The sequence below is a fragment of the Myotis brandtii genome, unplaced genomic scaffold (genome assembly GCF_000412655.1).
Source record: "Myotis brandtii unplaced genomic scaffold, ASM41265v1 scaffold18, whole genome shotgun sequence".
Lineage (NCBI taxonomy): Eukaryota > Metazoa > Chordata > Mammalia > Chiroptera > Vespertilionidae > Myotis > Myotis brandtii.
Genome location: NW_005356674.1, coordinates 6,968,461 through 6,994,599, shown reverse-complemented (window position 1 = coordinate 6,994,599; position 26,139 = coordinate 6,968,461). Strand labels below are relative to the sequence as shown.

The window sequence follows — 26,139 nt, the reverse complement described above, 5'->3', positions numbered from 1 at the left end:
AGTCTTTTTCTCTCATATTACTCTATTTCTTCCTCTCAAACTTTCCAGGAAAGTGTGTAACTTTGCCTCACATGATCTAATATTGCTACTTCTTTAGTATCAGCAGACGTGAACCATGTATTTCTTTTAGACCAAGGAATGGGAGAGTGGGTTTATGTTCTTCAACACCCTTAAAACATGTTCAGAGTTGCAAGCAGTATTGGACAAGTTTACTCATGTTTTGGGGCTTTCTAATCAGTTCCTTTCTTCAGACCACAGATAGACCAACTATGGTGTCTATGAGTGTTTAAAGTTCTGGTACCAACTTTTGGCTTCAAGAACTAGTGCCCAATCTGGCTTCTTGTCAGTTCTTACCCTAAATATGGATCAGTGGATGCATCCAAATCTTCTGGTTTGACTAAGAATAGGAAACCCTTCCTGTAAGTGGATGCTGCTGGTGCCCCACCCAGGTTCCCTCTTCCAGCCAGGTTCCCTTCCCCCATTCTCCAGCTGTGAGTGTTGGCTGCTAACAACTCACAGGTCCCCTTTCTCTGAGGAATTGCCCTTGGTCAATGGGAGCCACCTCGCTTGGAAGGTTACTTCCTACCCCATTCCTGGGCAGCAGGTTGAGTACATAGAGTTGGATCTTTGCCTCAAAATAGCACCATGTGGTGTGATTTATGTTCCAAGTTCCTCATGGGATCAGGCTGACACTAGAATCCAGCTGAAACACTGTCTTGCTCAGCTCCTTTCTCTGCCCTGCCCTGCTTCCCTCACCCCTTTCTTCTGAGAGTTCTTCCTCAGTAAATTGTGTGCAGCCAAATCGCTATCTCAGGCTCTGTTTCCAGATTCTCTGACCTAAGACATCCGCCTCCAAGCTTAGTTATTAGAGACTGAGCGGATTTGTCTTCGCTATTTTGGTTCTCTCTCTTCAATCTTAAACAAATTGCAAAGTTCACTGAATTTGCAGCTGGAGGATAAGGATTTTTATTTTGCCCTTTATTTACTAAAGCTACTTTCTCTATGTTCTATCAAGTCTTGGCATTTCTTTCATGGGTTGTAGTGGAAATTTTAATGAACAGGACCCTAGAGTTCTTAGTTTGAATGGGTAGGTGTTTTTTTGTTTGTTTGATTTCAGCTCTTCTTTTGTGAGGAAAGATGTATCTCTTATAGACAACATCAAAATTTTCTCCGGGAAGTTTGTCTTGGAACACCCAGATTTCTAAGACCAATCTTCATTTTTCCAACTCCCAAAGAAAATTTAGTAAATCGATTTCAACTTCAGAAGCTAGATTTTTTTTTTATATCCTCAGAAATTCAGAATCTTTGGGGGAGAGATAAAGGGATGATGGCCATATGTTCTTTGAAAAGTGTCAAATGGATAAGGATGTCTCTAGCTCTGGCTTCCCATATTTAAACACATATAATTTCTGGTTCATAGGCCTACACTCAACCACTTAGCAACACTGGCCAGGCTCTGTGGATCCTTTTAAACTCACTATCTCACTGTTATAATTTCCCCTGTCTCCAATTTAATTAGTTCTGGAAAATGTAATTCTTTTTGTTCTCTGATGAGTATTGTTACTTGTCAGGCTTTTATTGCTGGGGGAAGTAGACAATAAAATGAGTGTTCCTCTTGCAACTGTTTTCCTAGAATAACAGTTTAGACACACATGTGCAGAAAGATTAAAATTACCCAACCCCCCTCACCTGGAGACCTGTACCTTGTGTTGGCCAGGCCTGAATGCCCTTATCACTGTTGCTCTGACTGGAGCCACCGATTCAAGTGACCTGACTGATCTTCTCTACATTGAATTTGGGAAAGGATTTGAGTACAAGACCCAGTTCACTATTGGAATGAGGGATCTGGGGAGCCAACTGTCAAAGCAGCTGGTAAGTTATTCAGGAAAGGCAGGTGAGTTTACATTTTCTATTTTGTGTACAGGTTTAACATGTATGCTTATGAATTTGAACTAGTTTTGTTCATCGGGGGGTGCAGAAAGAATTTTCTGACTTAGTGGACAGTTGAAATAAGAGGATGTTTTGAAAGAAAGTAATACAGTAGAGAGATGTCAAAGCATGTTTGATTTACATGGTTGGCCAAAAAAGAAGGAAAAAGAAGCAACTAAATAGCACTTATAGTCCTGCTCAAATTAAGTGAAGGAACGTAAGTGCCAAAGAGTGTGAGATCTGAGAGTCAATCAGCTGCTCCCTCAGCCAGCCAGTTTGCACATTCCTTGTGGATTCTAAGTGTCACAGCTCACCACACTGAGTATGATTCTAGTGCCTAAGATGTGTATTTTCCCTGCAACATGGCCTGTCAGTGAGAACCACTTACATTTAGGGTTTAAGTAGAGAAAGAGCCATCTGCTCCAACGTTGAGGAAAAACTAGTTGGATAACCTCCTATGTTGTACTTTATGAGCAATGAAAAGGTGTGTGAAGGCTGCCTTCACTGACCGGGATTTTTGCCTTATGATCTATTTTTAGAACCTAATGTCTATGTGAGATGCATCTCAATCATATTTCTTTCAGAAACATACAGGACTTCAAACATGAGTGATTAAGTGTTACCAAGTTGTGTGGCACTACTTTCACCTTAATAAATGGCTAATAATTTCTAATTTGCTTATAATTTATAAAACCTATAATCAGCAAATTAGGACACTCTTCAGTAAAGTGAGAGGTCCTGCTATTTTGCACCTACAGAATTAGTATGTAAATAGATATGTAAACACAATTTGTTCAGTGTAGTGGTTGTGCAAAAAATAATTGCTTAAAGAATATGGAAGTTTTGTTGGAATTTCTTTCTACATGGGAAGACAATCTATTTTTAACAATGTATTTTTTTCTCTACTACTCTTTGAAATCTGTAGTGGTAATTCATAGCAGGAGGAAGTGATTCCTCAAAATAACCGTCAGTTTTTAAATATCACATAAATGCAACACATTACAAGAAAAACTTAATTTTAGACACAGATTGATTTTAATGTTAATAATAAAAGATTTGTTGTTGTAGGGTTTGGGTGATCCAAAGAAAGTTGATATTATCTACACTAATAAAAGAGAAACATGCAAATTGGTGTCACTCCACTATGCCCACCAGCCAATCAGAGTGACTATGCAAATTAACCCAACAAAGATGGCGGTTGATTTGCGTATGCAGGCGCTGAGCGAAGACTGAAGACTGAAGAGCGCTGCGGCCACAGCGGAGAAGCCTAGCCTCAAGGCTTGGCTTCTCCTCTGTGGCCAGACCAAAGGCCTGGGTCCCAGGTGCCGGGCAAAACCAGTGCCAGCAGCCAGGGGAAGGAAGGCCTATAGCGTGAATCTTCGTGCAATGGGCTTCTAGTGTAACATTAAATCAGAGAATCTATTTTGTTGTTGTTATTTGATTTCATGTGTTTCAAGTGTTATTGGGTTTGATAGTTTCAGGGGGAAAAAAACCCCAGAATTTTCTAATGTCAGAAAAGAAACATTATATAATAAGAGACAAAGAGAGGAAATTGCTAAATAGTTATCACAAAAGATTGCATTTTTCAACACACTAGAATTTTGATGGGAAACTTCTCAATACAAAGGCTGATTCTGTCCCACTAAAGGCAAATCATGGCATTTACTGTAAACAGAGAATTTTCCTAAAAATAAATTTTGTGTGTTAATTGTAAAACTGCAATGGAATATGTCTATTACTCAGGGTATGATTAAATTAGACCCAGGATGAGATTTACACAGACATTTAAATATAGAATATAATTAGAATATGAATTTTTGGCCAGAGTAGACAGAGGAATATTCTCCTCATGCCCCACCCTCTCCAGCAAGTGCTTCTGGAATGTTGAACATGCAATTGTGTTTTTGAGATCCTGTCACACGCACTGTTCTGAAAGTGTTTACCAGTGGACTCCATTCCAAGCAGTGTGACATTGGGCACCGTCTAAACCAGTGGTTCTCAACCTTCCTAATGCCGCAACCCTTTAATACAGTTCCTCATGTTGTGGTGACCCCCAATTTCATTGTTACAAATTGAACATAATTAAAGCATAGTGATTAGTCACAAAAACAATATGTAATTAATGTGTTTTCTTCCGATGCAGTGGTTCTCAACCTTCCTAATGCCGCAACCCTTTAATACAGTTCCTCATGTTGTGGTGACCCCCAATTTCATTGTTACAAATTGAACATAATTAAAGCATAGTGATTAGTCACAAAAACAATATGTAATTATATATGTGTTTTCCGATGGAGACCCTTGTGAAAGGGTCATTCGACCCCCAAAGGGGTCACGACCCACAGGTTGAGAACCACTGATCTAAACCCTCTAGATACAAAGAATGCACAGCCAGGAAATGAAGAAAACAGTGTGCATTCATTTTATTGAACAAAACATTGGGGGCAGAATTACATAGGGCAATCAACAACACCATGGTCAATGCTAGGATGGGGTGGGAACAGGAAATCACATAAATTAGTATACAATGAGTTGGCCATGCCTAAACTGATACCATTTTGAGAACACAGAAGATCTTTGAGTTGAATTCAAATTCCTCATATGCCGGAGAATGCAGCTCGCAGAACAAAAGATGGATGGTAAAGAATGTCTCATGCATTCTCTCAAGAGCACGGTCACTTTAATGGTGAAGAGGCTTCTGAAACTGACAGATGTCTGAGTCACACTGGTGAGCTTCTGTGTGTGTTGGGGAAGCGATGTCACCAAATGTATTTCCTGCCTTCCCCCCAAGGTCAATGTTGCTGAAAGGACTTGCTGTTGTTTATTCTGCAAGTGCATTGGAGGAGATGGAACAGCGGGAGATCCTGGACCACCCGGGAAAAAGGTAATTTTAAAATGTATGGCTCACTTTATTTGAAAGTAAGTATGTCTTTCAGACATGAGTTCAGGTAGAAGTAAGGGGTGATTTTAACTTCTGGGCAGAGCCTCGGAGACAACCTGTTATTCTCTTTTTATATGTCAAACTAGATGGCCGTGGCTTTTTCTTGGCATTCTAAATTGGAGTGTTTCTAAAAACTTTTTGTACAAGTCTCAGGAGAAACAACTGCCAAGATCGTTGATTATCCAAATGTTCTAGCATTGATGACAGTGATGTAGGAAAATCAATTGTCGTCTTTCATGTTGAATAATGAAAAGCTCCTGAATACCATTGTCATTTCAATTTTCATTTTTAATGACTGCAGAGCCTCTTAAAGCAGGAATATTTTGTGTAGTCTGCTAAAAATCAAGCTAGATCAGATCACCCTGTCATAGCAAAAGATGTTCAGATGTTTCATTCAGCTTTAGCCAGACCCAAATGTCACAGATGTATAGACAAAAACAGGCCAATTATGAAAACAGTAACCAACAACAGACTTAGATATTTCCTAACCAAAAAAATGTTATGTGCTCTGTGTAAAACTTTGGTCTGAGGTTTAGGAAATGTTCAAATATGTACAAGCATATTAGGATGTATTTAATAATGATTTCAATACTGCTTGTTTACATGTGTGTTTGACTTTTGAATAATTTATAAATAGCACTGTAACTCCCAAATTGTCATGGTTGTGTCTCTGAAGAAAGTGTTTGGACTAATTATTTCCTGATCGCTTCTATTTCATGTAAAAAAAAAAAGTGGAGAATTTTCTTAAAAACAGGGCTCAGAAAGAATAGAAAGAAATGTGGGAGGTCTATTTTTTTATATGTAGCAAAAATCCTAAATAAAAAGATTTTTTAATGAGAAGAGAATAATTCTAGTTTGTCAGGGGCACATAGTGCTGTGTTCATTTGAACATTTGTCTGGACAAAACTCTAGCACTATGTATAACCTCAGAGAGACGTATGGACAAAATTATGATTCACTCACATACACACACCCTTGAATTATCTGGATACTTGTCTCAGAATTCCATTGATTTTTAAGTGTATAAATGCAGCCTAAGTTGTAGCAGAGGACTAATTTTTTTTCAAACTCTTTTCTAAATAAAGTAAAACTGTGAAGTTGAAGAATTTTGCTTGATTCCCTCTGGGTTTTGCTTTATGGAGTGTTAATGTGCTCTTCCTTTCCTTATTTCCAGGGACTCCCAGGTTTCAAAGGCAGTGAAGGCTACCTGGGAGAGGAGGGCATTGCTGTAAGTCAAGGTTTTTTTCCAGCCTCATCTATTCCTAAGGACATATCTACAACATGGAATCATTTGTGTCAATTCAGAGGACATGGAAAAAGTCAGAGCCTCAGGATTTGTGTGCAAAATCGGAGGTCCTTCCCAATCCCCATAGGGCTTTGCTTCTGGTGATCATTAGTGTCTCCTCTTTCACCACCCACCAACATTGCACAGTGAACTCAATGCAGACCTTATCTTCCTCACCAGAGGAGTCACATCACTGTTATTTCCCCCTTCCTGATCCATTTTGCACAGGTAAACCAGCGCACCACAATGTTTATCAAGGATCTCACTCTTTCTTGCATCCATCCATCCCTCCCTTTTCTTTCTCTCCCCTTCCTCCCCCGCTTTTCCCTGCTGGTCTCCCTCCTCCCATCCCTCATCCCGTCTTCTCCCCTCCCTCCCATTTATCCATCCATGCATCCATTCATGTGACAGTTATATATTAAGCATCTTACCATTTGCCACATTATTTACCAAAGTTTTCACTCACAAAGGTATTCATTACAGGCACAGTGTTAGGCCCTAGAAATAAAAATAAAAAAAAATCAAATATGGTTCCTATCTCAGGTAACGTCTAGGCTAGTAGGAAGGCAGATGAGACAACCGTGTTTTCAGCTGTTACACACAAGGACCGTACTCGAGGTACAGTGAGATGCAGTGTGACAGAGTGGAGCAGAACAAATACCTAACAACCTCAACTAACATCCTTGGTGGTAGTTGGGGCTTAGAAGAAGAAGGCTAATGCTTGGGCAGACATCTGAAGGACAAATAGAAACTTATCCAGGCAAAGTTTGTTGGGGAGAACATTCTATTACAGAGAGAACGGTGATTTCAAGGGCATGAGTCATAATTGTATGTTTGCAGAATAGCACGTGGTCAACCTGGATGGATCCCAGTTCACAGTGAGAGGAGGTTATATGTCAAGTAAGACTTCGATTACTGGGAGTCTTGAATACCCTATGAAAGATTTGAAGGTGCCTTCCAGGTGGTGGGCAGTCATTGAATGATGTTATGCATAGAAGTAAAAATGATGGGGCTATGGATTTAGGAAGCATACCCAGGCGATATTATGGATGATGATAAGGCAGGGATTACAGGTGGGAATTATGCAGTAGTAGGTGCAAGGCAAAGTGGTCTTAATCTTAGTATGAATGGGGGACAGTATGAATGGAAGTAGAATGAACATAACTTACTGACTACTAGGGAGAGAGACGCTGAAGATGACACCTTTGTTTCCAGCTCACAAGAAGTACAGACTGGTGGGTTCACCATGACAAGGACTGCAGGAGCAGTATTTATTTAAGTAAAAGAGAGAAGGACAATGGATTTTGGTCTAGAAATCATGCCTCTTGCTTGGTTTATATCTGAAGCATCCTCCTCTGATGTCTCACCGAATTTTTGTTATCTGTTCCTGGAATGCCTCCTGAAATCTTGAGACTACATCTTAACTGCTGGTTGTTTTATTTGAATACTGTTCTACCCATGACAGCATCCGCATGAGATCTAAAGCAAAACAAAGTTGTCAACAGAGTAGGTCTGATTTACTTCCATTCTTAGTTTGTATAAACATGAATTCTGGATTGTAAACTATGAGCAGTCACACATTTTTTTTTCCAACACAAAAACTTGTCAAATTTTCAAGACAGATTCCAGATTACAATATAAAAAGCTCACCTGGGTCTGTGCTCTTTCTCAGGGAGAAAGAGGAGCCACTGGACCAGTGGGAGAACAAGGTACTAAGGGATGCTATGGCGCCAAAGGTCCTAAGGTAAGGGTCACAATAGACATTGTGAAGTCTTCCCAACATTAATTCTTTTTTCTTACACTAACCGCTGCTGTCCTTTCTATTTTCAGGGACACAGGGGACTATATGGACAGGAGGTATAGTACCAAACATAATCCATTTATCTTATCATCTGCTACCTACAAGTATTTTTATTTTTGAGATTATTGACCAGTAGATTGTATGCATGAAGTTTCTGTTGACCTTCCTTTTTTATTGTCAATGATTTAACTGTTTATTCCTGTATTTTATTGCAGGCAAAGTATGTTATTTGTTGATCGTTTTTATTAATAAGTAATCTTTGATATTACACAAGACCAGCCTAACAAAGAGGCTGTCTATGGGACACAAAATTCACCTTTTTGTTTGGTGTCTGACCTCTTTGCATATAAATGTAACGCACTCTATTCTGATCACACCTGTCTTTTAGGGTGAAGTTGGGGAAGACGGAATTGATGGATTAAATGGTGTACAGGTAGAGCTTTCTCTTTGTGCCATAAAGACCTTTCTGAGCTATTTTCTCATTAAGAAAATGGGAATTTGAATTTCTTCTTCTGTTTCTTAGGGTGACAATGGTCTTCCTGGAAGAAAAGGAGAAAAGGGTGATGAAGGATCCCAGGTAGGGATTCAGTAAATAGACAACATGAAAACTATATGGAGAATTAAAGATGTGATTAACAGAGTAGACATATCTTAGGTGTATGTCATCTAGTGCCACAAAATTGCTTTGTGATAAACAATCACAAAACCTCAATCACATGCAACAATAAACTTTTATTTCTTATGTCTGAGACATTCAACTGATCTAGGCTGAGCATAGCTAACCTTAGCTCATGTAGGTTGGCTGGCGACTTTGTTCCACTTGTCGCTTATCCTATTCCTGGGACCAGACCGCTGCCTGTCCATGTTGACCATGACCTTTTCCTGGTCTTGGCAGAAGCACGAGAGGAAGTAGAAACACACAAGGTCTCTCAAGACTTCTTGAGGGCTAGGCTTGGAAATCTCACTGTGACGTTTCTATTTCTTTCTGTTGGCCAAATCACGTCACAGCCAATTTCAGGGGTAGGGAATTTTGCCCCCACCTCCCTCCCCCATACACACACACACACACTTGAAAAGTACTACAGAGTTACATGGCAAAGAGCAAAGATTCAGAGAGGAGTGAAGAATTGGGGTCATTAATGAAAAGCAGCTCCCACACCAAGAATGGTAGCAGAGTGTTGACAAGAGTATGGTGCAGGGCAGCACGTTGAAGGTGTAGGCTGCTCATTCCATCTAGAACAAATGCCAACAGCACCCATACTTCCATCATGGACTTTATCTGTCTTTAGAGTGTGAACAGTTGAGTCAGAAACCCACTTTCTAGCTAATGCAACCACCTTGGGGAAATGGATAGTCTCCCTGAATCCCAGCTGCCTCATTAAGAGAAAGATAATGAACAGTACCTGGTTGATAAAGTAGTTGTAAAAGCTAAACAAGATGATAAAGGTGTCTGGAACAGAGTTCACCATTGTGGCAGATAATTGAGGTCACTCTTAAATTATTCATATGATGCCTGAAACTATTTTTTTGGTGGTTCCTCTTTCTAGTTTAAAAATAACTTTGGAAAAAAATATGTAATTATTCAAATCAGGGAGAAGATAAGCTCCTTGTGTATATTAATGTTATTAAAAAGTCTTGTTTTTTCCTTCTCCTGATTTTTATTAACTTTAGGGAAGCCCAGGAAAGAAAGGGCTTGCTGGTGACCGTGGAGCCAAGGGCCTGCGAGGAGACCCTGTAAGTGCTGGGGCTGTGCGGGCTGTGAACTAACATCAGGGCTCGGTCCCCATCCATACTGATAAGAGAGTAGCATCCCCACTTTAAGGTACTGCAGTAGCAATCCCGAGTTCACATCACCACAGGCACAATTGTGGAAGTTTAAAAGCAGGTTTGTCTTGTTAGATCCATGTCATATACGGGATGAGAATGGGCAGTGAGAAGCCCTTGCCCTTCGTTTGCACATGTATTTTTTGAGAATACACATTCAGAATTGTCCTTGTGCTTCGGAGCTGTGAAGGGATTACAGTCTACTTCATCATCTTCCCCTGGGTACCTCAGAATATGGACAGAAGAGAAGAAACAAAGCCATATCTTTTTTCCATTCTCCAAGAGTCTTGAGATTAAGCACATTAGCTTCATTGCTTCAACTCCAAGCAGCTGAGATTATGTGAGGCCAAACTTAAGACGCAAGGTGCTTGCTCTTACAGGGACATAACCCAGTTAACAGTGTACAAAGTGTTGATTTGATACACTTATGTATTGCAGTATGAGTATCACCACAGTGTAGCTAACTCCTCTATCATGGCACATAATTATAATTTCTTTTTTGTGGTGAGAACATTTAATATCTAGGCTTTCAGCAACCTTGAAGTATATAATATACAGTATCGTTGTCTCTAATCACTATGCTGTATATTACATCTCCAGAACTTACTGAACTGTAAAATACATCAGAGAAGTACACAAATTGTCAGTGTATAGCTTGATGAATCTAAATACACCTGTGTACTCACCACCCAGGTAAAGAGAGAGAACATTAGACAACAATAAAGCATCTGAAAAAAACCCCTCATGTCTACTCACTAACCTAGGATCATAAATTAGCTTTACTTGTTCTTGAGCTCTAAGTAAGTGAATTATTTATGATAAACTCTTCTGTTTCTGGCTTCTTTTGCTTGTGAGAACTTTTGTTCCAGATAACAATAGTTCATTCTATCTCATTGCTGTATAGTATTCCACTGTGTGACTCTACTATGATTTATTTATTCTGCTGTTCATAGACATTTGGGTTGTTACTGGGTTTTGCTATTATAAATAGCACTTCTATGAACATCCTTGTATGTGTCTTTGTGTGCAATGTTGCACACATTTCTATTGGGTCTATACTTTAGGAGTAGACTATCTGGATGATAATTTAAATGACTATATTCAGCTATCATTTTTATAGCCAAACACTTTGCAAAAATGTTTGTACTACTTTGTACTTGCACCAGCAATGTGCCAGAGCAGAATGCCTAAAATTTATAGACTGACAATACCAAGTGTTGATAAGGATGTGGGGCAACTGGGAATCTCACAGGCCCTTGTCTTTAATAACTCTTCCTCCAGTACACATGAGTTGATCAGAGAAATAATTTGATGCAATATATATTGGCATATGTAAATGTTAGGTATGCTCTGAAGATAACTCTGTTTATAAAGTTGAGGAATTTACACTTGAACACAACGATGCTTGCTAAGTGACATCTCCTGACAATAGTCTGGTGACCTAAGAGTTTTCAAACAACTTCAAGCTATTTAATTAAAAACAAAATCTATCTACAAATACAGATAATAAGAAATAGCAGTTTACGTACAAAGACATTTCAGTATATGATGGCCAAAAATCCACTTGGGGCATTGCTATAAAATTTCCATTCCCTTTGATCAGAATTCCCCCTAATTTTATGAATGATAATGTAACACCTTTAGAGAATCTGAATAATGTAAAAGGATTTCTATTTAAAAAGAAATGTTTTGTGACTTCAAGATGACTGCAAATTCAACCCACTAGAGCTTCTCCGTATTGTGCTGTTTGTCATTATACTAACTTCAGATGCTTCTCCAATGTATAATAATTCTTCCCAGCCACTTAGGAATATACATCTCAAATAGAAGACAACTCTGTGGTTTCAGTGGGTTGCTATTTCAGGAAAAAATTTAAGAAAAAAGAAATTTTAAAAGAAGATTAATAGAATAAATAGAACACACACAATCAAATTATTTACAGGGATACATGCAAATAATTCAAATTCTTGAAAAATCTATGCTTATTCAGAGAGAAAGTCCAATCATACAAAAACCCAATCTCAGTTTGGCTGTTTGGAATTTCCAATTTTGACCAATATATATATATATCATCTCATGTAACTCAAGGGGGAGAACTGAGCTAGATCATTTGTCTGAGCAACAGAGTTCATCATTCTAAACCATACTATTATTAGAAGCCCAAGTTTAATAATAAATTTGTGATATCTGATGCTCTTTTGTCCACTTTCATAGAAATTGAAAGACTTGACAAGATCCCATTCAGACTAAGCAAACAATTGATCCACCTGTGAATTAGGATGTTCTAGTCAGTACAATGTGCTGGGATATGATTTTTTAAAATGTCATCTCTTCAATCAAATAGTTTAGAGTTGGACCACAATGCAAAGCTTTATACACCCAGTGTAATAAATTCTGGACTTTACATTACCTTCCTTTTCATTACATACCTTTCTCACCAAAATGTAGTTCTCTAATATTGTAACTTAGATATACCCTGCTTGGAGAACTTAACAGAAATACTTAAACTTAAGAATAAAACAGAAAATGAGAAAACAATCTTTGGCTTTGATATGTGGGGAAGAGAAATAATTTTTCATTTAAGTTTTAATAATATCAGTTATAAGTTCTAAGCCCATCTTTTTCACTCTGTTAGCCTATAAACTCTGTGAGTGTAGAAACTACTTGTTTAAAAGCTTACTGAGTATCTGGACCAATGACATGTCCCTGTTGGTGATCACTAATTACTCATTGATTGGTGAAGGTAATCTGGGCTGCTGTCAGCCAGAGAGCCCGGCAGCTGACACTCAGCAGGACCGGGTAATTGTTGTCCCCTCCCAGTTTATTGGAGCATTGACTGAATTGACTGGCTCCATTGATTGTCCGGGCATCATTGTGACACTGCTCTGTTTGTGGTCCTAGCTACCCAAGATAGAAAGCTTTCAGTTTAGCCCACGTAAGATTATATCCTACAGTGTGTGCCTGTTTTCAATGAGTTTCTGCTGGAACATTTGTTTGCATGTTGGGAAAAACTCCAGGATTTTCTGAAAACCAAAAAAGTAGGGCTAAGCATATGGGGAAGAAAGGGAAGAAAAGCAGCCAGGCGTCCAAGAGGAGAAAGAGGGAGTGGATGGCAGATGCAGTCCTCTTGTGGTGGGTGGAGACCATTACAAAATTTGTCTTTTCCCAAGGGTAGGGGAGAGTAAAGCCTCCCAACCCTCAAGAATAAACTTGCCTAGACTCCCAGAAAAAAAAAGTGAAAGGCGTCCAAGAGGAGAAAGAGGGAGTGGATGGCAGATGAGTCCTCTTGTGGTGGGTGGAGACCATTACGAAATTTGTCTTTTCCCAAGGGTAGGGGAGAGTAAAGCTTCCCAACCCTCAAGAATAAACTTGCCTAGACTCCCAGGAAAAAAAAAAAAAAAGGAAAGTTAAGAGAAAGGATAGCAGTAGCAAGAAGGGATACCTCCAGACCCAGGATAAGAGTTGTCATAAACACAAGTTATCTCACTCTTGCTCCCCTTGGCAAGCTCTAGATTCCCTCCCCTCCCCTCCCCACGCTCACACAGGCACACACCTTGAGTTTCCATTCCCTTCTGATAATACAAAGCCCAGGAAGAAAAGAAAACTCTTGTAAGCCCTGTACAATCTTAGCCTATTTCTGCTTTCAATTGGGTTAGACTTCTGTCCACTTTTTGGTGGAGACTAAATATGTTATACACAAGTCACATTTTTTAAAGATAATGTTCAAAGCCTATTTTTCTATTTCTTTTCTATTTTTTAGGGTCTTCCTGGATTTGACAACAGCATAGAAGGACCTAAAGGCTTGAAAGGAGAACGTGGAAGAGAAGTAAGTATGTGGGCATTTGAGAGGAAACTTAAAATGATGCGGCAGCTGGAAGGCCCCAGAGTGGATATACTTCATGCAAAAAAAAATATTTTTTTGGAGCAAAAGGGTCTTTTACTCCTTATCTGCTACTCTGGGACTCAAGAAACATACTCTTCTTCTGAATTTGGGGTGACTTGCTTCACTAAGCCATACCCTTGAGGTCATGATTTATGAATGTAAACATCTACACTCTAACTTAACATGTAGGGCTACCTAATAGAACTAGCAAGTGAGTTGTTGGCCTTTTCAGGATCCAGACGACACACCTCTTAACAAGACATCATATTCTTCATAGTGTATGATTTTTAAAAAGTGCAAGATCTGATAGAGCTATACAGCTCACATTCTCAAGGCAGGTTTCCTGGGATTAATCTCATGAAATTTCCCAAGTAACAATTTGATCATCTTAACTTGTTGTGTGTTTCTTAGAGTTTTAAAAAATTTTTATCTGAATAATATGTGTCTCTGGATCTTCTTGCTAAGGAAGTTTCCTTGGCGACTCCACCCAGGGGAGAGGTCTGATATGATGGAAAGACTTTGTTTTGGGGACTTTGTCTTTTACCATCTCTGTGGCCTTAGGCCACTTTCTGTAAACCTCACTTTTTTCATATGTAAAAAGAAGAGAAAAAGCCTACTTTTGACAGTTATGGTGGGAATTCAGTGACTAGCCCTGCCATGTCAGAAACCTTCAGGAAATGTTACCTGCCATTTTTTGCTAAGTGACAAATGTCTCACTGTAGATTCATAAGTAGGCCTTCCTTTTCTATCTTGGGAAGACTTGTGAGTATTGTGAGATTTTATTCACATTCGGGTGTAATCTATACACGTTAGCTAAACAGAACAAGAAGTCCAGAAGTAGAAATCCAAGCCAGTAGTACCTATACTGAACATGTGGCATGCTTTCATTGTCCACTCTGTGGGGATAGTTTGATTTAAATATTCTAACTACCCCCTGATTGCAAGTTATGCAGTGGTGATGAGCAGATGAAGCCATGCCCTTAGCATTTCATCCTGTAGTTCGTTACCCACAAAGAGATGGGATTTATGACCAGTGGGAGTAATGCTGCCTTCCAGAGGATGAATAACTCTCCGGGTGGTGGGTACCTCACCTGCCTCCCTGGAGCAAACAAGCTGAGGTTGAAGAAGAAATGTGTCAATGCTGTGTAATTGCTGTCACATGTCTGTTTGTTCACTTGACAGGGTAGAAGAGGCTGGCCAGGCCCCCCTGGAACACCAGGCTCCAGAAGACAGACAGTAAGAGCCTTTCTAGACAAGGAGACGCGCACTGCGCTGGCAGCCTAGATTGCGATGGGAATGGCTGATTGTGGGGAGTGGTGGGGCGGTTCTGTGGGGGCTCAGAGCCTTGGGAAACTGACCTAGGATGTCTGGGAGAACTGAGCTGGAAAAGGACTTGGGAAGGCCGCGAAGCTCAGGCAGGAAGGTGCTGGCTGCAGGGGAAATGACCAATCAGGAGAAAGAGCTGGGCAAAGAGAACAAAGCCAGCTAGGGGAAGCATTGTCAGTTTCATCTCACGGCACACATAAACTAATTACTAAAACTCTGCAGCACACCAAAATATATGTTTTTTGTCAATCTGACAAAAAAAAAAGGTATAATTTTGATCCATTAACACTGGACGGATATTGTTGTGTTGGTTGTTGTCATTTTTTAAACATCCTTACCCGTGGACATGTTTTGATTGATTTTTAGAGAGAGAGGAAGGAAGAGCGAGAGAGAAACATCAGTCAGTTGCCTCCCGTACGTGCCTGACTGGGGATTGAACCTGCAATCGAGGTATGTGCCCTGACAGGGAATCAAACCTGTAACATTTTGGTGTACAGGATGATGCTCCATCCAACTGAGCCGCCTGGCCAGGGCTGTTGTCATTTTTTTAATTTGATAATCTATGGGGGGAAAGGTCAGAGCCCCTGACTAAATAGCCAGGTATTACATGTTTTAAAAATTCTTGTGGGACACCAGTTGAAAATCACTGCACTAGGCTAATTAAAGCGGCCACTGATGTTGTTTTAAATCCCAAACTCCATTCCTCTTCCAAGTTTTATAACTATATACTTAGCAAAGTGAGTCCTGATATAGGTCCTCTCTCTGTTCTTCCAATTTTGCTACCTTATAAACATTTTCTTGATGGAATATAACAGCTGGTTCTATGAACTTCTGCCCAGAAAATACAATGAAAAATAAATGTGACTTATTAAACTAGTTTTTGTGTTCAGTTTTAACAAATGACACATGTTTATTGAGATATATTGTATTAGTTCCAGGTGTTCAACATAATGATTGGATATGTGTATATGTTGCAAAATGATCACCACAATAAGTCTAGTTAACATCCATCACCACATGTAGTTACACATTTTCTCTTGTAATGAAAACTTTTAAGATTTACTCTCTTAGCAACTTTCAAACATACAATACAGTATTATTAAGTTAGTCACCATTCTGTACATCCTATCCCATGACTCATTTATTTCATAACTGGAAATTTGTACCTTCTGACCACCTTCACTCATCTCACTCACCCTCTAGCCTCTGCCTCTGGCAACCACCAATCTGTTCTCTGTATCTGAGTTGTTGTGTTTTGTTTTGTTTTTTCAAGATTCCACATATAAGTGAAATCATACAGGTTTGTCTTTCTCTGACTTATTTTACTTAACATAAATGCTTCAAGGTCATTCCAAATGGCAAGATTTCATTCTTTTTTAATGGCTAAATATTATTGTGTGAATAAATCCATTGTGTATATATTCCACAATTTTAAAAAATTAACCAATTGTCAGTGGACACTTGCTAGTAGGTTGCTTCCGTGTCTTGGCTATTGGAAAGAATGCTGCAGCAAACATGGGGGTATATTTTTTTTTAAACATATTTTATTTTTTTTACATTTACTTAACATAAATGCTTCAAGGTCATTCCAAATGGCAAGATTTCATTCTTTTTTAATGGCTAAATATTATTGTGTGAATAAATCCATTGTGTATATATTCCACAATTTTAAAAAATTAACCAATTGTCAGTGGACACTTGCTAGTAGGTTGCTTCCGTGTCTTGGCTATTGGAAAGAATGCTGCAGTGAACATGGGGGTATATTTTTGAGGTAGTGTTTTCATTTTCTTAGACAAATACCCAGAAGTGGAATTGCTGGATCCTACGGTAGTTCTATTTCTGTTTTGGTTGTTTTGTTGTTGTTGTGTTGTTGTTGTTGTTTTTTTTTTGGGGGGGGGTTATGTGTTGTTGTTTTTTAAGGAACCTCCATACTTTTGAAAACATTATATATATTTTAGGGGTGTAAAAATATATACCTGAGAATAAAATTAGGTCATGTGCTTATGGAACCTTTTAGGATCTTTTGTATTTGCTTCTTTGTTTTTCTGTTATTATTTTTCAGTGAGTACTTTAAACAAAAGATTCTGTGCTTGACTTCTTGGAAGAGCACAGAGATTATAAAAGAATCTTTATCCAATAAGGAGAGATAACTTTGATAAAATATACTTAAATGCCTGCATCGGATTCTAAATTAAACCTGCCTCTTCTCATTTTGCAACATTTTCTTTCATTCTTTTTTAGCTATCTAGCCTTCTCCAACTTCCTTCACCTCCCCACCCACAAAATATTCAATGTTTTAAAATTGAGCACAAATAAAAACTAGTTTGATATATTTCATTTATTATGTATTGTATTTTCTGAGCTAAAGTTCATAAAAACAGCTATTCTGCTCCATTGAGAAAACATTTTTCTATCTTGGAACACATTCCTTCTTTGCAAGGCAGAGAAAAAGAAATAAAAATAGAGATTACGTTTAAAATGTGCAGAATTTGGTCACGGTTGGAAAGCACTTTACTACTGCTGTTTTCATGCATGGAAAGATAAAGAAATACATTTGCTATTCATTTCACCTTCTGAGAGGGTGTAGCCAGCTTACATACCCTGAGAAATTATTTTGAACTTCAAGAATTTCATCCAAGAAATCCTAGCAGGAGATGTACTTTTATTATTTTGTAGAGGCTATAGTCTCTCTAGAGGCGAATGCAATATGACCATGTGTTATTTAAGCAGCACAACTCATGAGAAATATGGCCCCATCTTGGGTTTTAGATTCAGCCATGTCATCCATGATTATAAAAGTAGGACTTCCAGCTAAAGATGGCAAAGTCAAGGTAGTATTTTTTTTCTTCAGAGAGGAAGGGAGGGGGAGAGAAAGAGAGAGATAGAAACATCAATAAGAGAGAATCATTGATTGGCTTCCTCCTGCACACCCCTCCCTAGGGATCAATCCTTCAACCTGGGCATGTGTCCTGAGTAGGAATCAAATAGGACCTCCTGATTCATAGGTGGACGCTCAATCACAGAGTCACACTGGCTGGGCCAAGGTGGTTTTTTAATACTATCCCCCTTTTGTGCAATTCACCAAACACAACAGAAGAAATTTAAAATAGTTTAACAAAGAATGACCACAACTTTAAGCTGAACATGACAACTATTGGCCGACTATTTGAAAATCTGTATCCTAATGAGGGAGGCTTTGGAGAGCTGATACATACCACCTCAGACCTCGAGCGGGGGTCAGACTTTTCTAAAAGTAGCTGCCATGTTCCTGAAAAAGCTGCTGATCAAAATCCAGGGCTGCTATACATTTTGAGAAGGTCAGGCTATATACTGATAGAAGCACAGTGTAGCAAAGGAGACAAATAATGAGAAACTGAAGAATATTTGATTTTTAGTATTTACAGTGTAGCAGCTGAGGTCATGGAGGCTGTAAAGACAGGAGAAGAACAGTGACTCTCACAGCACAGAGAAACTATGGCTTCAAGGACTTTGTGTGAGTTCCACGAGTCTCTTAAATGCCAAAGTTTGAAGGAAGAGGAAGCCATAAGGTAAAAGAAATAATTCATGCTGAGAAAGTATTTGAGACAACATACCTATATCAAAGCTATTGACCAAGTCCAGCTACATCCCATTAATAGTTTTTCAGTAAATAGGTGACCCTATTCAAAGGTGATTAATAATGAAAAATATTAATAATCTTCATTATTAGATGGTTACTCATCAGGACTTATGCATAGAAATTGCAAGGGGAAAAAAAGAAATTGCAAGAAAATAAGAGGAAAACTACATGAACCCAGGGCAGATAAACCCTCATGAGAAGAGGAACTACTTAAGGGAAAGGTAAAACAACTCTGGCAAATAGTTCTCCAAAGTCTCAAAAAAAAATTAAAACAGTATGACTGCTCTAAAACAAGTCTAAAGAACTGATAAAATGATAGAAAATGAAAAAAGCAAGCTTGGGAAACAATGGGAAATGAAAAAATATATAGAAGATGAGCTGTATTAGAAGCAACAAAAAGTTAGAATAAGTATGACTGAAAATATATGCAGGCATCTATAATAATAAAAGTGTAATATGCTAATTAGACCGGATATCCTTCCTGACAAAGCTGGGTCTCCCGGGTCCCAGGTCCCAGGTGCCTGCTGGCGGCCAGAGGGAAGCCTGGGTCCCAGGCGCCAGCAGCCGGAGGAAGGAAGGCCTACTCCTGCACATATTTCGTGCATTGGGCCTCTAGTATGGAATAATAGGGATAGAATTTCAACAGTGGAGAGCCAACAAATGTAGACTTTGCATTACTAAATTAAACCAAAAAAATTCAGAAATTTAATAAAATATCACTTCTTGAAGCAAAAGCTCAAATAAGAGAGAAAAGACATATTCTGACTTAGAAAAAAATTGATACGAATATATCAACACTGAGCCAAAGCCTATTGAAATTACCAAACTTAATACATAAAGAAAGAATCATGAGACTTTCCAAGTGGAAAAAATAGAAAACTCAGTCTGTCTTCGGCCTTCTTCCCAACATTCAGGGACAAAGGGAGCAGGAGAATGGCTACAGAGTTCTAAAATAGAGAGTCCCAAGATTTGTGTACTCACCCAAGTTGTCCTTTAAGTATATAAGTACTTAACGTGTCAAGCCTTCAAAAACTCAGACAACATAGCCCTCATGTTTCTTTCTTTAAAACTTTATAATAATAAATTTGAATTCCTCTAAGTCAGTGGTTCTCAACCTTCCTAATGCCGCGACCCTTTAATACATTCTTCATGTAATTGATACGAATATATCAACACTGAGCCAAAGCCTATTGAAATTACCAAACTTAATACATAAAGAAAGAATCATGAGACTTTCCAAGTGGAAAAAATAGAAAACTCAGTCTGTCTTCGGCCTTCTTCCCAACATTCAGGGACAAAGGGAGCAGGAGAATGGCTACAGAGTTCTAAAATAGAGAGTCCCAAGATTTGTGTACTCACCCAAGTTGTCCTTTAAGTATATAAGTACTTAACGTGTCAAGCCTTCAAAAACTCAGACAACATAGCCCTCATGTTTCTTTCTTTAAAACTTTATAATAATAAATTTGAATTCCTCTAAGTCAGTGGTTCTCAACCTTCCTAATGCCGCGACCCTTTAATACAGTTCTTCATGTTGTGGTGACCCCCAACCATAAAATTATTTTCGTTGCTTCTTCATAACCGTAATTTTGCTACTGTTATGAATCGTAATGTAAATATCTGATATGCTATATGTGTTTTCCGATGGTCGTGACCTACAGGTTGAGAACTGCTGCTCTAAGTGTAGAAATAAGGCTAAACCATAGAAACTGTGATTAAAGAACAAAATGTAAATTTTATACATTTGACAATCTAAAAATTATATGAAAATAGGAAAGTGGGAGAGGTGTAGGGAAAGTGCTGATATACTGTGTCCTCATATTTCATTTTAGAAAGTTATTGTATAAGCATCATTTTAAGCTAACATATGTATTACTAAGCTACCCTAAACTCCTGAGTTTTTAAAATAATTATTCTTTTTTTCTTAGGAATGTATTATTTCTCATTGTCAAGAAATGTTACCACCTGACATTTCCAATTCTTTCAGTTTTATTTTTTTTACTCTATTAAATTCAAATACAATTAAATGTAATATTTTAATTTCAAAATAGCATGAATAGCACGATCCTTTTTTAATCCAAAGTACCACTATTTAGAACTCCATCTGTAAATATGCATAAGAAGATGCCAGGAGTCATGATCATCAAATGTTAATGAGAGTTATTTTTAGATGGGGGATGTGGGATGGCTTTTAAATTTTTATTCTGTGTACTTTCTGCATTTGAATATTTAAAAATCAGCATGTATCATTTTTATAATACCAGTAAAGTCATTATCCTTTAGGAAAGAAGAAAAATCTATATCACTGACTGAAAAACTCTAAAATATAGGTAATAACAGGACTCCTCAATGCTACAAAATTCTGCTGAACTGATCAGTGATTGGAGGCTGGCCAGTGGTAGGGTGTGGCATGCAGGGAAATCTCATCAGTTGACCAAATCTGACCTTCATTCATTTGGTAAACTTACTGAACACCTACAATGTACCAGCAACTAACTGCTAGACGTACAAACTCAAATAAGACATATCCTTTGCTCTCAGGAAACTTAGAATCATGTTGCAGAGCATGGTGTCTCAACTTGCTATTGACATTTGGGCTAATTCTTTGTTGTGGAAGGCTGTCTTGTGCCTTGTAGGATGTTTAGTGCTATTCCGGACCTCCACCCATTGCCAGTATCACCCCTGACTTGTGACAAAAAATATCTCCAGATAATTGCCAGATGTTCCCAGGGAAGGAAGTGGGAGGTGGGGGAGCGGAGGGGGGAAGGGGGGCTTAATCCCCCAATGTTGTCAAGAACCACTGTTATAGAGGTCAGACCTGTAGGTATAACAAGCACTGTGCCAGGAGTCTATAATGGATTGGTGATTGGGAGGAGGAAGGACCAGGGCCAGAAAGCTGAGGATGGGGTGGGGACTGGAATGGGACGTTGGCTCTTTCTGAGCCAGACTTTACTGAGAATAAGAATAGATCCTTGTGCCATGGCTAATGAGAAGCAACTGTAGCCTCAAACTAAAGCATGGTCTTCAGTCCTATTAAGTCCCTGAGGTTATGTTAGTTATGCTTTTCCCTTTTCCTCTCTCTTGGCACTATTTTAGGGACAGCTTGAAGTGCTCTAGACAGTCATTTATCATTGTGAATGAGTTTGCCGTTAAGATTCAGTATTGCCCTGGCAGGGTAACTCAGTTGTTAGAGCATCATCCTGATATGCCAAGGTTGTAGGTTCAATCCCTGATCAGGGAACATACAAAAATCAACCAATGAATGCATAACCAAGTGAAACAATAAATATCTTCCCTCTCTCTCTCTCTCTCCCCCCCCCTCCCTTCCTTCCTCTTTCTAAAAATCAATTTTAAAAATTTTGAGGGGAAAAGATTCAGTATTAATGGAATGCTTTACCATTAAGAAGGTCCTTCTTTATTTTTCTGGGGAAAGTGGGTCATACCTGTCTGGGAAAGTGGGTCATGGTAAACCACCAGGAAGCCAGGCTATGAGGGACCAAGGGACTGAGGACTTTCCTGGGTCTTCTTACTCTCAGGTCTTCTTTGGGGAGATTTTCTTTCTGCTGTGCCCATTCACATTCCCTTTCACAGATGAGTAAGGCTGTCTGGATGTGCTACCAGACAACTATAAGCCTTTCGGCAAGTCATTACGATGTATAGAGACTTAATCTTTCCCATCTAAACATTTTAAAATTTGAGGCACAATTGTAAAAATCATCTCCCCTATTTCCTTGCGTTGTTGTTTTTTTTTCTTTTCTTGCTTTCACACTTAACCCAGGGTATTTAAAACCCTGACTTTCATAATGAAGGCACCAGCTGATTACTTCTGGAGATGTTTCCATTATTTGTGTGAATGGTAGATTATGGTCTGTCTCTACCACTAGGCTTACAAACTCCTGCGTAGGGACAGGAGTCTGGTTTTTCTTACCACCACGCAGACAAGTGCCTCCAGGAAGCAGGTGCTCAATAAATATGTGTTAAGTCATTTAAATCAAGCTCTGTCAAGGTCAAACCTTCAAGACAGAACAAGTGTTTATTGATGATCTTTCAAACACTATGATAATGGACCAGATATTTGGATGTGGAGGCCTGTTTTTTTATCCTTTATCATATAAGAAGCTCTTTGTTTTGCCTAAAGGTAAGGCTGCATTTCATTCCGTGTTCCTACCACGACCAGATGTATCCACCTAAACCCTAGGTCTGGCCATGTACATTTCTGCTCCAAGAACCCCAGTGGTTTCTGCTAAATGAAGTATGAACCCTTCATCTAGTGTTTTCAGCTTTAGTAACCCTAATACTCACCTTTCTTCTCACATCTTAGACCCAGAATTGCCACTATAAAATACACCTCCTATTTTATTTTTACTTAGGCTGGTATCTTCTGCTAAAAAGAAGACTCCTTACATTTTCTCCCTGTAAGACTCCTACTCATCCTCCAAAACCCATCTTTAAAATCTTTTCTTCCAGGAAGGTTTTTCCCGATTTCACCAACTAGAAATGATTGCTTTCTTCAAGGCCCATATTCCTACCATTCCCCTTTTCCTGTAGCATGTGCCGTACTCTGCCTCATAAATACTCATTTCCTCCCGCCAAACCCAAAGAGTGAGGGTGCTCTGAGATCAAGGACTCTGTGTCTGTGGATATGTGTGTGTCATCCTTAAGCTCCTGTGGTTCCCATCCAATGTGTGTTGTGGGTAGTTAGTCCTTGGTAGGTGTTTTTCTTAATGAAACTGAAGTGAACTGACTCCGAACAGATAAACCCTTGTGCTCAAGGAGGACAGACAGCTCCTTTCCCTCCCTCTGATAGGACTGAGACTTTCCTCAAAGCTGGTTCCTCGGGGTTTTCAAGAAGTGGGCCTCCAACCATTTCCCCAGATGCAGTCTGTTTCCTAGATAATCATAAATTCTGACTGAAATAATATCAGTAGAATTTAAGGTCTGCAATCTTGGCCTCTGAGAATTTTGAGCTGAATATTTCAAGTAAGTTTCCATCAAGAAAATATTGTCTGATAGAGAGTGAATTTTCCAGTTCCTGGATGTCAGTATTGCTATTACCTTACTGAGAGATCCTAATGTAGACAATAAAATGTCTTTGTCTCTTGATATCCAGATCTATGAAGTATTGATCTGGCATATATCCACACCTAATCTTACATATGCGAGTCTTAGGAAAAACCCACTTGATTATGGAGCACCATTCTTTTGATTGGATATTTTAATAACAAATGGAATTGAGTGACTTTTGAATGATTGTGGTGATTCATTTCTTGACAGGTATTTGGCTTTGATGGGGGATGGGTAAAATCAGTTTGGCTACCTTTAGCTTCTGACATTAATCTATAATAAAGTTCATGAAGTCAGTTCTCCCAGTTTTCCCATTTGGCTTCCTGCCTGCTGGCCACTCTATTCCTGATTTCTGGCTTACGTGGTCATACTTCGGAAAAATGAAAAGAAATAAAATTCAAACCAGTCAATTTTGGAGCTCCTGCAAGCAGCTCCAGTAACCATTTAGTGGAGGATGAATTATTGACCACAATCTGCTCTCATAAGTATCTATAGATTTCAATTGTCTATGATCTTAATTCCCTATTGCCTTAGGATCGGAGTTCAGAGTTGGCAACATTTGGCTGTCATGGTGCAGAGGATAATTGAATGTTTTGAGCAATATGTGGAAACATTTTGTAATGTTAGTGCCTTAAGATGCCGATTACTAATTTAAATGAAATATAACAAGCATTTTTTTCCCAGAGTTACTGATATATACCTCTTCCTCCTATTTTAGGCAGCTCATGGCCGAAGGGGACATACAGGCCCGCAGGTAACACTTGTTTTTGATTTTTTTCTTAACTACATATGATTAATATTCTGTGTGCACTCAAAGAGCTGGAACCAAGACTCTGACATGTCTCTTTCAGGCCTGAAGTTCTTTTCTTTTTCTGATATTGGTTGTGGAATAAAATGTTGGAAAACTTTAAGGCTACAATTTCAAACACTCAAATCTTAAAAGAATGTGAAAATGTGGGCACTTTATTCAAAACCATAAAAGCTAATGATAAGAGACATTACTTGGCCCCATTACTGTTAAATTGAACTTGGAATTACACAAACTCCAGTAACTCAGTTGGGGACTTTTCTTGTAGATTTTTGCTCAATTATCTCTGAAACCTTATTTAGAATTTACATAAACCCGCTTTAAACCAAGAGAGTACAATAAAACCCTAATGTAAATGGTATTTCTGAATGCTTTGTTCAGAAGTGGGCTACACCAAATAGAATCACATCCCCCTTGTACATGTTGGTGATACATTATACATGCTTCGTGAGCCCACAATATTTATGAAAGAGCAGTGGTGACTTCGAATTTTTCGAAATTGAGGAAACACACATCCTCATATTGAAAATACAATGAGGATGAGTAATAATAAATCCACTCTGAATCACATCATGGTTTACCCCCAGAGTGTTAAAGAAAGCATCTTAAGCACCACCGGGAAAAGGCAGTTTTACCCGTGAAAGGAATAACAAATTAGATTGTAGCAGACTTCTGTTCACTAATTATACATGCCAGAGACAACCCATTAATATCTTGCAGGTGCAGAGGCAAAATAGCTGTTAACCTAGAATTTTGTAGGTGGCTATACTATCAGTGAGGAAAACAGACATGTTCAGATCGGTAAAGACTAAGACTGTACCATCCACAGACTTTACCCCATCCACACACATGCCAAGTTTAGACTTCAACAACAACGCAGATCCAGAAAAATGGCAAGAAGCAAATGATATGAGATTGGGGAGAGAAGGTGTTGAGAAATGTCCTCTTTCTGATTTCTAGGAAAAGACATCAGTAAGAGGCATTTAATCACATCCAACTGTGTAACAACGGGGACATAAATTTGAGCTATACTAGTAGTTGCCTAAAGTAAACTTTCTTAATCCTTTCTTACTCTTCTTGGAATTCTTATCTCACAGTGTTCAAGGGCAACATGAAGAGAATGCTCAGCTATTGATCCTTAGATATTTAAGCTATTCGAATAAAAATAGAATGTTATAAGATACCTAGAGGTTTTTTAAGAAAATGCAAAGTAAATTGTGAGATTTTTAGGCCAAATGCCCAAGATGGAGATGGCATATTACAAGCATTATAGGAAAATAAAGGAGTGTGTGCGTGCATATAAAGACTGAAAGCAAATACACTAGCATAATAGCTGTGGTTATTTCTACTTAATGAGATTATAGAAATGTTTTATTTCCTCCTTTGTATTTTCCTTTATTCATCTTTTTGCAAAGATCCTGCACTGCCATGTGGTTGAAAAAATATTTATAATCTTGCACATAAAGCAGACAAAATTCTCAGGAAACAGTGTTAACTGGTTGATTCTCTCTCACTACAGGGGACAACAGGCACCCCAGGCCCAGATGGACTTGAAGGCTCACTGGGACTTAAGGGCCCTCAGGTACAATTAAGACTAATCAACACACAAAAGTGTGGTGAAGGCCTGGGGTTGGAGGTGGGCTAGAAGGGGTCAATGGGGGCGGG

At 38.7% G+C, this 26,139-nt stretch overlaps 1 protein-coding gene across 1 annotated transcript in view; it reads left to right on the top strand.

The window, feature by feature from the left end:
- COL6A6 (collagen, type VI, alpha 6) overlaps positions 1-26,139 on the top strand; it is a 100,786-nt gene that overhangs the window by 25,721 nt on the left and 48,926 nt on the right. Inside the window, exons 10-21 of the mRNA XM_014537539.1 lie at positions 1,718-1,872; positions 4,718-4,810; positions 6,042-6,095; positions 7,825-7,896; positions 7,983-8,009; positions 8,342-8,386; positions 8,477-8,530; positions 9,625-9,687; positions 13,538-13,603; positions 14,843-14,896; positions 24,385-24,420; positions 25,994-26,056. Coding sequence (XP_014393025.1) covers positions 1,718-1,872; positions 4,718-4,810; positions 6,042-6,095; positions 7,825-7,896; positions 7,983-8,009; positions 8,342-8,386; positions 8,477-8,530; positions 9,625-9,687; positions 13,538-13,603; positions 14,843-14,896; positions 24,385-24,420; positions 25,994-26,056 — 782 coding nt within the window. The remainder of the gene's footprint in view (positions 1-1,717; positions 1,873-4,717; positions 4,811-6,041; positions 6,096-7,824; positions 7,897-7,982; positions 8,010-8,341; positions 8,387-8,476; positions 8,531-9,624; positions 9,688-13,537; positions 13,604-14,842; positions 14,897-24,384; positions 24,421-25,993; positions 26,057-26,139) is intronic.